The following is a 13,994-nucleotide window of genomic DNA, read 5'->3' as shown; positions in this document are numbered from 1 at the left end:
AATGTATATCTATTATGAATCATACATTTTAAAATTATAAAATATAAAGATCTGATTGCTTTTATTGTTCTTATATTCTGTACAGCGCCATTGGACGCCTTTCTGTAAAATATGCTAAATGCAAACCTTGTGCTTGTATGCACTGAATGTCAAAAGTTGAATATTAAAGTCAGGATGGCCATTTTTTAAAAGAATACAGAAACCATGCTCTCACGGGTGTCAAAAGTGTTATTCATACACCATACATTGTATGGTGCAATGCCTATGTTCTCAAAGATGAAAAGGCACATACAGTACACCAATGCTTGGTACAGTTAATTTCAAAAAGGAGATTTGGGAGATGTGCATTAATATTTCAATCCCTTTTCCCCAAATAATCTGACATCAGATCCACTTTTTAATAACTTTGTGTCTTTATATAGGCTACAGTGGCCTTTATGTATACTTGATTATATATATGTTTAGACCTTTCTAAGTGTATGAAGACAATTAAAAGCCAGCTATTGGTGTCCCATTAAACAACTGGGTGGATTTTCCTTTGACCCAGACGGCTGTGACTGCAGCTCCCTCTGCCCCATGCTGCTCCCCTGGGTCTTTCCTCTCTTGTGCCTGGCGAGGCGGTCTGGTTGCAACTCCAGGGGCTGTGGCTGCCGTCCATCCTTCCTCTGCCTCCCTCTGCAGCCCTCTGATGTCATGTCGTAATTGCGGGGTACCTACTCTGCTCCCCCGCCATGCCCTGGCTCCCTGCCTTTGATCACTCACACACTATAAATACACCTGTAATTTTGCACTGTATCCCGACTTTTTCCTTAAACCCCACCAGAGAGCCGTGACAGTGCTGGATCTGCACCCCCACACTCTCACAATTTATACATATATTTAATGAAATAAAGAAGAATCTTAATATCTCAGCTGATGCTCAACTGAAGACTTGTTTCTTACTTCTGATACAAGGGTAACTGTGTATTTTGCATGATTATTTTAAAGCTAAGGGAACTTTCTGGGATCCAAACACTGTACTTAAAATAAAATGATCAGACTGCCCTTGTATAGATGTGACCTTATATAGATAAATAATATCCTTTTATAGAGCATATAATCACAACCTAAAAACTGTTTCTGCGCTCAGGTTGTCTATAGCTCTGTCCGTAAGTATGAAAGAGATTTCCCTTATGGATACCACTGAATGGGATACATTTACTCCCAATAAAAATATAATTTCTGTACACATACATAATGGCCCTGACATTTTTTTGTTTTTCTCTCTTCTCTATTAACGCAGAATAAGTAGCTGTAATTACAGGAGAGGGAGATTCTATATAATTGTTTGGATTTTAACACAGACTATAAAACATCACTATAAAACAAGGCCTCTCAAACTCACAGTTTCATAACACAAATACTGAAGGGACGTGTTGTGTCTGTTTGTCTTAGCAGTGCACAATGGTTAGCAGCAAAAATAAAAATACATTATTATGCCTTTCTGAGACACCTTTCTGGCTTTGTGTTTAGCTGGGGCATATATAGTGTATGTACTTAAGTATGCTTTCCCTTGCATCATGCCTTTGTCCTCTATTTGAGTATCATCAATTACTTTATAAACACTGGTATGGACAATATATTAGGCTAAGTGTTGCAACTTCTCTCATCTGCTCGGCTGTCGTGATTGGTCCATGATGGGGGCGGTACCGGAGAAGGGAAATGACGTAGGAGTCAGGAAGTCAGCTTTATTCTGTGTGGAGTGCAGCAGTTACTCCAAACTCAACCACAAGTTTCTGTATTGTTTAAATCTTATCAGGTTTCCTTCACAATGTCAGCAAGAAACCCAGGGATTGAACTTGGTAAGCTTTTTATTAAGTCAGTTTCGATGTAGAGGCCTGTTGTGGATTTGATGCCCATAGATATCGAGGGACTGGCAATGTGCTGCTCGTTTCTCGTGATTGTAATTTAAAGTATGCTTTTTATACTGATTGAAGAAATGCATATTTCTTCAAAGCCAATCGCTCGAAAGCAACGCAAGTGTGTAAATGTTGATTATCCAATGCTATCTGATCAGTTGTGCGCAGATAAACAAATAGACGTGTCTTCACCAAGTGACTGTATTGATCGAAACTCAAGCTGCAATAAAGTAGCAGTGCAGGTCTATCTATTTACTCTAATTAAAAGGACATTACAATGCTACTTGAAGTTAGACCATTCATGAGTAATAATATATTGGGAATGTATATAGAGGGGGAAAAAAGTCTACACTGGTCAATAAGCTTTGGGGAAAGGTGGTCAACATTTGGAAAAATAACTGTGCTTTACAGTTAAACCTACTGTTTCTGTTATCAGTGATGAAACTTTGCATATAAGTGAAATAAATATAAAAAGCAAAGTAAGTCGTTTAAGAAACACGTAAAACCGTTAACCAAGTCCAGGAAGTAAAGAGAGCAGTGTTGTTTTATTATTAGTTACGTTAACTTTGACTTCCTTTCCATGACGCCTATCTATCCTATATTATTTTGTGCAGAGGATCTACCATACCTGTATGCAGTGTAGTTTTGCAGTTATTTTACAATTTGCAGTTCTTTAATGTATAGTAATGACAAGTATAATCTTAATTTACTTCACAAAGACGCTGTTGTCACTTAATGTGGCACGCATGACGAGGCACATGCCATGTTGCAGAATGACGTCACTTACTCATGAGACAATATTTAAATAATTGAAATCAATAATAGCCTGGCTTGTCTTTTATGTTTTAGGCAGTACAATTTAAGTCCGCCACATCAGTTTAATGGATACTTCGGCTCTAGAACCAGTAAGCCATTTGGTATCTGAGAATAATGACAGAAACATTGACACTCTTTTAAATCTTCTATTCCTGGCAGACCTAGAATGGCTGTCCAATGTCCGAGTAAATCACCCTGCAGTTTTGAGACGGGCACAGCAAATACAGAGCCGAAAATTAGTAAAGAAAGAGTGGCAGGTGAGTTGAGCCTTTAACAAAATAACAACTGAACCAAACATTGTAGGTATTTCATTTAGGCCACTGTGCCCAACTTTTGAAATGTCCCCAGCGTTGTTTTTTATTTATGTGATTTAGATGATGGCAAAATGTATTTATTAGTAAATTGGGATAATACATACTTGCATAAATCATTAATGAGTACAATGGTGTATATTGTGTACTTTCTCAATTTTGACCCCACAGTTCTAATAAAAGATTTTTCCTTAGCAAACATTTTTAAAGCATTACAAAGTGCAGCAGATTCCTTCAGTGCAAAATAAAATATGTAGAAGCATATATCCTAGTACTTACAAATGCAGACATTATACAGTCTCAGGTACATTTAAGTATTAAACTAATTAATTGCTATCCCTGTATGAACTGAAGATGTGTATTTTCAATTGAATTATCATAATTAAAATTAACAGAACAAAATAGAGCTAGTATTGATTGTAAAGTTATAATTTTGTTGATTATAAATAATTTGAGTAATGTTGTTATATTTTGCACAATGCTGAGCAATTAGGCTTATGTGGCATCTCTTTGAAAGGCGCTATACCAAATAAAGATTGTTTGATTGATTATGTGCAATACATGAGCACAGCTTCACCTGCTAAACATGCTCACTTGCTAATGGCAATTAGAGAAAATCTTAATAAATACCACAGAAGTCAAGCTTTGTTCAAAAGTTTTAGAACACATTTACAAGACACTTAAAATATGACATCAGATATCTTTAAAAAAAAATACAAATATATATCCATGTGTACTGTTTTTTTACATTGCGAACCTCAGTTTTTGGATGATTTCTATAATGCTGCTGTGCTGGTCTGAGCTACAGTACTTCCACCTCACTGTGAGTGTGAGCCAAATTACATCGCTAACAGTGACCTCCAGCACTCTGCCTCCCCCAGGTGGTTGATTTAAATATTTTTTTCTTTTAGTTTTTCTCTATCACTAAATGGAATAATCAAAATTTGAAAAAAAAAGAAAAGCCTTTCAAGTTTATTGAAAGGGGACTCTTGGGTTACTTGTGCAAGTACACATCTTGCTTATGAATGAGATTTGCTACTGCAGCCAATTCATATACTTTTGTTAAAACATCATTCAATACATTCAGATGGCAAACCGATTTGCTTAGCTTTTATTTCTAGCTTTGTTAGTCTGTATGCTTTGCTTGAGGTAATTTCCACCTGCATTGTCACTTCCCATTTTGGACTGTTTTGCTACCTTTTGCTGGAGGTTTGTCAAAGTAACCTCAGCATGCTTTTGAGTTGAAAGGAAATTGCTTATTTCAAAGTCTTTGTGCAGCTCAAATTTTGATGAATGGAAATCATTACTTTCAGGCTATTAAGAAAGTAACAATATACTTACAGGCTTCATAATCAAATCCCTTTTTCCCATAGAGGTAATTTAGCTCTGTTTTCCTCCTGTGTATCAAGGAAGTCACACTGAGATAATCTAAGTTTTTAATGGAGATGTGTAGGTGGGGGATGGACAGGAAACAAACTTTAAACATTGTTCATTTATATTCCCCAAATACTGACACATTTGAGAATTGTCTGGTGGTCTTACTGTCACTTGTGTTGACTGTACAGGCAGCGTGGCTACTGCGAGCGGTGACGTGTATAGACCTGACCACGCTGTCCGGTGATGACACCCCTTCCAACGTCCACCGGCTGTGTTTAAAAGCCACTCGGCCCATCAGGGATGACCTCCTCAAAAGCATGGACATGCATGACAAAGGTGAACCCTCGTACTTCTACCCCAGACTCCCAAATCGCATAATGACCGAGCTACCCATCATTCCACAGTTTGGAACAGAGATGTAATTGGACTATAGAATAAACATGAAATCGGAAGTGACTAAGCCATAGTAAACGAAAACCAGTATGTTAAACCTTTTGAACTATGAGGGATAGAAGCAAAAAAACAAAACGGTTAGGCTTCATTGAGTCAGTTTAACAGCTCCTCTCACCTTTTACCACTGTCATAAAGTTCACAGCTACAAACATCATGATTTTGCTGAAGCCATCATCCTGAAATGTGTTACCCATCTGCTTCTCAGGTGTCACTACAGCGGCAGTGTGTGTGTACCCGGCCCGTGTAGCGGACGCTGTGAAAACACTTCGGGCAGCCAAATCTAACATCCCTGTGGCCTCAGGTAAGACAACTGCCATCTTCAGGTGCTGCTCTTGTCCATATTATAAGCTGGTTGTTTGGTGTTTATGTATCTGCTCTTAGAAGCTGTGTGCATCGTGACAAAAAGATCAGTGCTTTATTTATTACACACCCTTCTGCGTTTATGACCTGCTTTCAGGAATTACATAGAAAAATTAAGTATGAAGTATCAAGAAATAAAGTATTAATCATGCAATTACATTGAAATTCTAAAATTAATTTAAAATCGCACAGTTTCCAGTTTTTTTTAATGAGGTAATAAGGACTGAAGGGTCATTTCTGTATTGTCAGACACTTCCTTCAGAGGCATTCGGGGCATGGACATTACCCATCAATAGGATGAATGGCTGTTCAGTTTTTGTTTTAAAGCCAGGGCTGTGTATATATGCTTTTTGTATATATGTGCTACTTCAATGTTTAATTTGCTAGATGTGCATCTGAATTCATTGTCATCCAAAAGAATATCCACTATTGGGAACTGATTTTTCTCTTGATATTTTCTTCTCTTTCTATTCTATTATATATAGATATTAAACATCAATTTTATAGCAGTCTTTATGCAGTTTTCTGGATATATGATGGGTACAGAATCATAGTTTAAAACAATAATACACATTACAAATGTATACATTTAAGGTCAGCTCTCCCTCTCACCCTGCATAGTACAGATATGTGGAAGTTGATGGTGTACATATCTTTAAAGAGTTAGGTATTGTTATTTCCTTACATTTTTTTTCTCAGGAATTGGTTGATTCACTTGCAGCACTTCTATACATTTTTAGCTTTTTTATCATTAGAAGTAAAGCTGCAGAATGTGATAAACAAAATAATCATTATATTAATACCAATATGGAAGTAGATTTGTTATTTATCATTGTTTTTATAAGAGAGTCTGATTAGTTGGCCTTGTTCTAGTTGCCACTGGGTTTCCTGCGGGACAGACAGCCTTGAAAACCCGCATTGAGGAGGTGCGGCAGGCCGTAGAGGATGGAGCCAGCGAGATTGACATTGTCATTAACAGGACCCTGGCGCTCACCGGGCAGTGGCAAGGTAACCTTGACTTTGAAAGACAACACCTTGTATCAAACATTGGTGTTGAAGAAAAACAACATTACAGTTTTGAAATGTGCTATGGGAAGATCCACCTTTTAGTCCCATCATTTCTGATTGTTTCTCCTCCTTGATTTAGAATAGATTATTGCCATTCCACCTAGTTTGTTTAGCTCCTGCGTGGTTTCAGGATACAAAGCTAAAGGCTGATTAAAGCGATGTGATGTGTCAAAGTATTGCTCTTATAAGGCCAACCATCAGAGTGTATATATTTTGGCATATGAAGGAGGAAAACTCTATTCTTCCACCAAACATTAGGATATTGGGGTATCTATTCAGGCCCCGTTCAGCAGCTTCTCTGGCTGATAGGTGGACAAGCAGAGCTTCGAGTGTCTGATGTGCTGGTTTGACTTTCTACAGCTCTGTACGACGAGATCCGCCAGTTCAGGGAAGCCTGCGGAGAAGCGCATATGAAGACCATCCTGGCAGTGGGAGACCTAGGGTCCTTCACCAACGTTTACAAAGCCAGTCTGGTAGCTATGATGGCAGGTGAGTTCATTATTCTCTGGAAGTTTCACTGATCGAAGCTTGTTCATACAGCTTTCCAATCATATTAACTGGTTATTGAAGAACGCAAGATGAACAGTTTAACTAAGTCACTGGTGTATTACAACAAAATTAACCACAGACTGTAATACATGTATATATATTGTTTTTATGGACCAGTTTGCGTTTGGTAGAGGTTCCTTTGTAACTGATGCAGCCAAATTCTTAACTTCCTGAGCCTTTCTCTGAAAAGGAAACATCTTCAGTTCACTTCATTTTCCACTGCAGGGTGCTATTGCTCAACTTACACTACCCCTCTGAGCACTTAAATGAGAAATGCAAACTGTGACTGTATGCTTAACTAATAATCACGTCTTAAGCCGATTACGGTACCAAATTGTCCGCAGGTCTGATTAAGATCATTATTAAAATGCATTGCTTTTGTCGCCACGCTCATTTCTTAATCTCCTCTTGTTTCTATGAATTCCGGATGAGATTTCTGAAATTGAATAATAATTTGATCCATTAATCTCCGAAGCTGGCAATTTTATTTCGCCCTCCTAGCAGTCTCCCTGGTCGGCAAATGAATAGAGCTTCATTACCACAGCCTGCGTTTAATAACCATTATCCATTATCATGTAATTAAGACTCCCCATAACGAATCTTAAGGACAATGCGAGTTTAAAAAAAAAAAAAAAAAAAAAAAGACGGAAAAAAATACATAGAACATTTCTTTAATGAACTGTAAAATGTTCATCTTGTTCTGTTCGGTAATGAGGTGCCGAACAGCCATTAAACTTGCTGCAGAACAGAAGGAGACTGATTTTTATAAGTCTCCAGTTTGTGGTAAATCTATTAAAAGCACAATTTCATCTTCTATTTTTATCGAATGGCTGATTAACCTTCATTTTTTTCTTTTCCTTTTCTTCTTCAAAAAAATAATTAACTACATCAGAGATGAACAATTATGTGACTTGTGTTACCAGTCGAAAGCAGCATATGTTCAGCGAGGACCCTAAAGATATCTAGCAGACAGTGTTCAGCAGACACAGTTTAATAACCCAGCTGATTGCCTGAAGATTATCATAGACCTAAAATGTAATGCGCTTGTTTGTGCTTTCTCATTTCTGTGGCAGTAATACATAGATAATGAAAGGGATAGCCTTTGGGTTTGGCAGCTGTGTAAGGAAATAATACATGTGATTACATTTGTTATGTGTGAAGGTTATTAATAAAGTTTTAATTGGAAGATGGACTAATAATAATGATAATAATATTACAGAAAGCAGTGTGAGCTAATAAAATGCCAAGCTTACCTTTGCGAACCTTCAGGAAACAGTTGTCACAGGAATGCAATCTGTCAGAGCCAGGATGCCTACATGGGCACAAGTAAGGTATCCAGCTAAAGTACAAATAACTTGGCAGATATATGTCTAAATGGAATGAGGCTATTAGTAAACTATTAAAAATGTTCTTATGCTGTATTATAAACTAGGTAGCCTGCGCTAGGTATGGTAACAGTCTGCTTTTGGTGCTTTGTCTGAGCACAGATGTTTTGTACCGTGTATCCAGTTTCCCCCGGAGACAGATTTGGAGAATGATGTGGGTAAAGAGAAAACTTCTTTATGAATTCTGGTTTCCTCAGAGTTGTGTTGGTGTAAGAAGAGGAATTGCTGCTGAGCACAATTTTCAGTTACACTTCAGTCCACACTCAAATTATTTATAGATAATCAAAGTTATGACGTAGAGAGAGAACTTGTCAGAGGGAATAGATGGGGAACCAACATGGCACAAATCATTTATGTTTTCTAAACTTAGCCGTCCTTATTGAACATGCTTAGATTCTGCTGGCTTCCTCGCCTCAAGCTTCCCTAAGTCAGCTGTATTGCGGCAGGATCGTGGTCGGCGTGTCTTTAGGGATGACTTTCAATGCAGGTACAAAGCTCTGCTCCTGCTCGGAGACCTTTTCTGATTATTCCATTTAGTTGCCTGATTAAATCAAATTGGCAGTAGCACTCATTTAACCTGCTGAAATTAAGTAAGCATATAAAACAGACATGCTAGACAAAGTGTGCCACTATTAATCTTTCCTGAGGGATGTCTGAAAGGCAGAGTTGGTGAACACCAAGGTAAGGGTACTTAGCAAGGCGAGGAGTTTACATTCATGCAAGATAATTGTCTTCTGGGACTTGGTGCTGTGTGAGTAAAGATAAAACTCAACATAAACAATGCCGCTCAGTTGTGTGTTTCATCTTTTGTTTAACCCTTTACTCGATGAGGCAGAGGAAAGCGGGGTTATCGGAACTGGCGTGAATAGGGAAGCGATGTGGGGAAAATTCTACTTTGGCCCATATTTTTATCGACTGTTACATGCAAGATTAAAAACTAGTTTATCAAGTGTGTCTGAGCAAAAGCCTGACCGAACCCTTTCATACTAACAGACCAGCCTGATGTTAGACAAGCACACTGTTATATTTACTTTATTCACAGCTGAGAAATTGATAGAAAATGAACCCAATATAGTAATATTTATCACAAAACAATACTTCTAATTCACAAAGAATTATCAGAAAATGATTAACCTTAAAAAAAAAAATCAGTAAGAATCTAATGTGAAATTCAAGCCCCTTCTTTTTAGCCCTAAGGCATTGTAACATTAAGAGCATCTTTTCAAGGTGCTACAAACCCAGTAGCAAGTATCACACATAGGTTTGTTCTAATTAAGTCCTCTTCATCTGTATGAATAACTTGTATACACCGATCAGCCATAACATCATGACCACTGACAGGTGAAGTGAATAACACTGATAATCTCGTTATCATGGCACCTGTCAGTGGGTGGGATATATTAGGCAGCAAGTGAACATTTTGTCCTCAAAGTTGATGTGTTAGAAGCAGGAAAAATGGGCAGCGTAAGGATCTGAGTGACTTTGACAAGGGCCAAATTGTGATGTCTAGACGACTGGGTCAGAGCATCTCCAAAACGGCAGCTCTTGTGGGGTGTTCCCAGTCTGCAGTGGTCAGTACCTATCAAAAGTGGTCCAAGGAAGGAAAAACGGATGAACCGGCGACAGGGTCATGGGTGGCCAATGCTCATTGATGCACGTGGGGAGTGAAGGCTGGCCCGTGTGGTCCGATCCAACAGACGAGCTACTGTAGCTCAAATTGCTGAAAACGTTCATGCTGGTTCTGATGGAAAGGTGTCGGAACACACAGTGCATCGCAGTTTGTTGCGTATGGTGCTGCGTAGCCGCAGACCAGTCAGGGTGCCCATGCTGACCCCTGTCCACTGCCGAAAGCGCCTACAATGGGCATGTGAGCATCAGAACTGGACCACGGAGCAATGGAAGAAGGTGGCCTGGTCTGATGAATCACGAGTTCAGGGTGTTGACTTGGCCTCCAAATTCCCCAGATCTCATTCCAATCGAGCATCTGTGGGATGTGCTGGACAAACAAGTCCGATCCATGGAGGCCCCACCTCGCAACTTACAGGACTTAAAGGATCTGCTGCTAACGTCTTGGTGCCAGATACCACAGCACACCTTCAGAGGTCTAGTGGAGTCCATGCCTCAACGGGTCAGGGCTGTTTTGGCAGCAAATGGGGACCTACACAATATTAGGCAGGTGGTCATAATGGTATGGCTGATCGGTGTATATGTGGTTGCAAATGTATTTCTCCTCAAAGTTTAAATGTATTTATAAATATATATTGTTTAGAAATATGCAACTGAAGGGACAATCTCATTACTGGACAATCGGACTGGTCATATCATATGTTTCCACAAAACAGCCTTGGATTTATTTGTGCTCTCGAAACAAATGTGATTACTTTTTAATTTCGTCTGAGTATGGATCAAATCTAGGCCTTTTAATGGAATTGCTGCTGTACAGCAAGTGTGATATATTGTGTTTGAATATGTAAGATATTTTTGTACGCAGCTCTTTTTGAGAAACTTGGCATCGTGAACCACACATTACACACTTCCTGTTTAATTGACAGGTTCGGATTTCATAAAGACCTCTACTGGGAAGGAGACGGTCAACGCAACATTTCCAGTTGCTATTGTCATGGTGAGGGCCATACGGGACTTCCTGCGGCGCACTGGTCACAAGGTACTGGTTGTTTTCTGTCCTATTAATATTTATGATCTGTTTCCAGCATTGTCTCATCCCTCCCTGAATTTATTTTCCCTGAACACTCCACCTGAGTATTATTAATTCACTGAGCCGGAGTGTCAGAGACTGCTTGAGTGCTTGTCGGTGTGCAGGGGTGCGGTCCTGCATCTTTTTAGTGTGTTTTGGATTTCTGTAGGTGGGTTTCAAGCCTGCAGGAGGGATCCGCACAGCCAAGGAGTCCCTGGTGTGGCTGACGCTGATGAAGGAGGAGCTGGGAGACGAGTGGCTGAGAGCGGATCTCTTTCGTCTGGGTGCCAGCTCTCTGCTGACAGACATCGAGCGGCAGGTCAGTCTCCCAACCCTTTATGTGACCGATTTTTTTTTTTCATAACTTACTCACTCAACTGTGATTCTTTTTTAACAAATACACAGTGAAAAAGGCCTCTCAAGCAATCAGGGTGTAGTGCAAATAGATTTGATTTGTTACATTGACACCAGTATTGAGGCTGGACTTCATACACAGATGTGCTTTGCTTTTTTCCCTATTTTATTTCTAGAAATTCAGAAACTTGCAAAAATGTATGAAACATTTTAGGGAAAGCTGTGTGAGACAACAGCTTAATCAGTAACTCAACAACAATCAGTGCCTATTTTCCTGATGCTTGTTATGTATTACGGCTTATCTGCGTCCTACAGGGCGGTGTAATTTACTGATGATTATTTTTTCATTTGTAAGGTAAATAAACAAACAGCTGGTCAGTTTCCCATCAAGAAGTGATTAAAGCTGCCATTCAGTGGAAGATGGAAGTGTAGAGCAAAGCTGTAATGTATTCTACGTGTGCACAGCACCTACACCTGCATTAAACAGGATAAACCAGTTGTTTCAGTTGCATTCAGAAAGAGAAAGTCTGTTGGGTGCCTTATTTGGACTTGTACATTTTCTTGTAGTATTCAAGTCTACTTTCTATACCACGTGACGCTAAATATGGAATGTATGTAATGACTTTAGCAGTCTTTTTGGTCAGAATTAAAGATCCCCCACATTACAGACATTCTGATTAACTGGTTTGTCTTCCCATCTAAAATAAACTAAAACTGTGAAGTACATGGCATTACATTTCTCATGAATCATGTAAGTTGGGGTTTGAGGAACATGTTTCGGAAGCTATCCAGTATTCCTGGGAAAGGGAATAAGATATTTCCAGAGGCACAGGAGTCAAGGCTTTTCTGTTCAATACCAAGCCAGTTAAAGGAGGTCCTTGCCTTTGAGTTCATGGCAAGCAGGGGACTCAGCATTTCCAGTTGGGCACTTACTCCTCCTCAACAATCTCCACACAGTCTCACAGGGACTAGTGCATTATTACCCCTTTTGTTTGACTTCATATATCCCTAAAAAGAAAGATGAAATGAGGATAAATAAGTCATGAGGGCAGTTAATACTTAAGGCCATACTTCCTGTTGCTAGACAGTTTGTGAAATTAAGTCTATCACCTTGGGATTTCAACAGTTTTCTTAATGTCTTTCCTCAGATCTACCATTACGTGACTGGAAGATACCCAGCGTACTATGAGTTGCCCATGGCCTGAATCCAAGCAGCTTGAAATCTCAGTCAACCTTGTGGTAGAAGCTACTACGAATCTACGAACATAGGTCTTACACCAACTGTAGCCTAAATTAATGCTCTCGTTCATTACAGACCATCCATCCTACAGACAAAATTACTTTATATATATAATTTTTTACAAATACATAAAAATGGGTAATAGTCAGAGAGGGGAATACGTATTAAAACGTACTGGGGGGGAAAAAAAATGACTTTTCATAAAACCAAGGTTGATGCATTGTTGAGCCTTGGTCCATTAATTCACTATTAATGATTGGCCATCCAGATTCTTTTAATTTAATGTCCATGACTACAGCGTGCATATCTGAATATAGCAATTATAGTTTAATTTGTGCCTTGAAGAACCCGAACCTGGTAGACCCTCGATGAAAGAAACCTGTTCTTTGAAAGTCAGCCCTGATATGAACCCTGAAAGAATTTATTTTATAAAACGGCTAGATAGACATTCCATCCGCATTTTTTTCCCCATATTTTTTGGCTACTATACTGGTGCTACTATACACAAAATATTTTTCTTAGCTGAAACGGTTAAATTCTGAACTGGTAAAGTATTATTTATGACATTTTCATTTTGTTACCTAATGTTTAATGTTATGTTTTGATATTAGATATGTTACAGTAAAGAAATTACAGTGATTCATGTGAAAACATTGAAATCATTGTACAAATTCAGCCACAATTAATTAATTAAAACAGTCTATTCTCACATAATTATTATTGCTGTATTTATTGGTCCACAATTCTGTTTTAGAAATCAATAAAACATTTGGTATTACACGAGAACAGTCTGTGCCCGTCACTTTTTTTTTTATACACATCACTGAGTGTTGGCCGTTTATCACTGTATACACAACACACATATATATTATATACACACACAGTGGGGGGGGGGGGGAAAGTATTTGATCACCTGCTGATTTTGTACGTTTGCCCACTGACAAAGAAATGATCAGTCTATCATTTTAATGGTAGGTGTATTTTAACAGTGAGAGACAGAATAACAACAAAGAAATCCAGAAAAACGCTTTTCAAAAAAGTTATAAATTGATTTGCATGTTAATGAGGGAAATAAGTATTTGACCCCTTCGACTTAGTACTTGGTGGCAAAACCCTTGTTGGCAATCACAGAGGTCAGATGTTTCTTGTAGTTGGCCACCAGGTTTGCACACATCTCAGGAGGGATTTTGTCCCACTCCTCTTTGCAGATCCTCTCCAAGTCATTAAGGTTTCAAGGTTGACTTTTGGCAACTCGAACCTTCAGCTCCCTCCACAGATTTCCTATGGGATTAAGGTCTGGAGACTGGCTAGGCCACTCCAGGACCTTAATGTGCTTCTTCTTGAGCCACTCCTTTGTTGCCTTGGCTGTGTGTTTTGGGTCATTGTCATGCTGGAATACCCATCCACGACCCATTTTCAATGCCCTGGCTGAGTGAAGGAGGTTCTCACCCAAGATGTGATGGTACATGGCCCCGTCCATCGTCCCTT

The 13,994-nt window shown here is 39.0% G+C and overlaps 1 protein-coding gene across 2 annotated transcripts; it reads left to right on the top strand.

Annotated features, from left to right (window-relative positions):
• Positions 1–1,711: 1,711 nt before the first annotated feature.
• Positions 1,712–13,292, top strand: dera (deoxyribose-phosphate aldolase (putative)). 2 transcript variants are annotated; one of them, XM_066723929.1, is made up of 9 exons: positions 1,712–1,841; positions 2,874–2,971; positions 4,591–4,738; positions 5,061–5,156; positions 6,089–6,223; positions 6,644–6,772; positions 10,770–10,882; positions 11,082–11,231; positions 12,415–13,292. In XM_066723929.1, exons 1-9 carry the CDS (start codon positions 1,811–1,813, stop codon positions 12,469–12,471), a joined length of 957 nt encoding a protein of 318 aa, XP_066580026.1. In that variant the 5' UTR covers positions 1,712–1,810; the 3' UTR covers positions 12,472–13,292. The 2 variants fall into 2 exon arrangements, with proteins under 2 accessions (XP_066580026.1, XP_066580027.1); XM_066723930.1 differs by lacking the exon at positions 12,415–13,292 and adding an exon at positions 11,622–12,408.
• The last annotated feature ends 702 nt before the right edge of the window (positions 13,293–13,994 follow it).

Source organism: Amia ocellicauda, chromosome 15 (assembly GCF_036373705.1).
Source record: "Amia ocellicauda isolate fAmiCal2 chromosome 15, fAmiCal2.hap1, whole genome shotgun sequence".
NCBI lineage: Eukaryota > Metazoa > Chordata > Actinopteri > Amiiformes > Amiidae > Amia > Amia ocellicauda.
Note: the sequence above shows the minus strand (reverse complement) of the source record. Positions and strands in the feature narration are given on the sequence as shown.

What these genes read in the sequence shown, in the direction of transcription:
- dera (XM_066723929.1), top strand. Translation starts at nt 1,811, where the DNA reads ATGTCAGCAAGAAACCCAGGGATTGAACTTG. An exon ending in GCTCACCGGGCAGTGGCAAG is followed by an intron (nt 6,224 to 6,643) that starts GTAACCTTGACT and finishes GACTTTCTACAG; the next exon opens with CTCTGTACGACGAGATCCGC. An exon ending in TGACAGACATCGAGCGGCAG is followed by an intron (nt 11,232 to 12,414) that starts GTCAGTCTCCCA and finishes GTCTTTCCTCAG; the next exon opens with ATCTACCATTACGTGACTGG.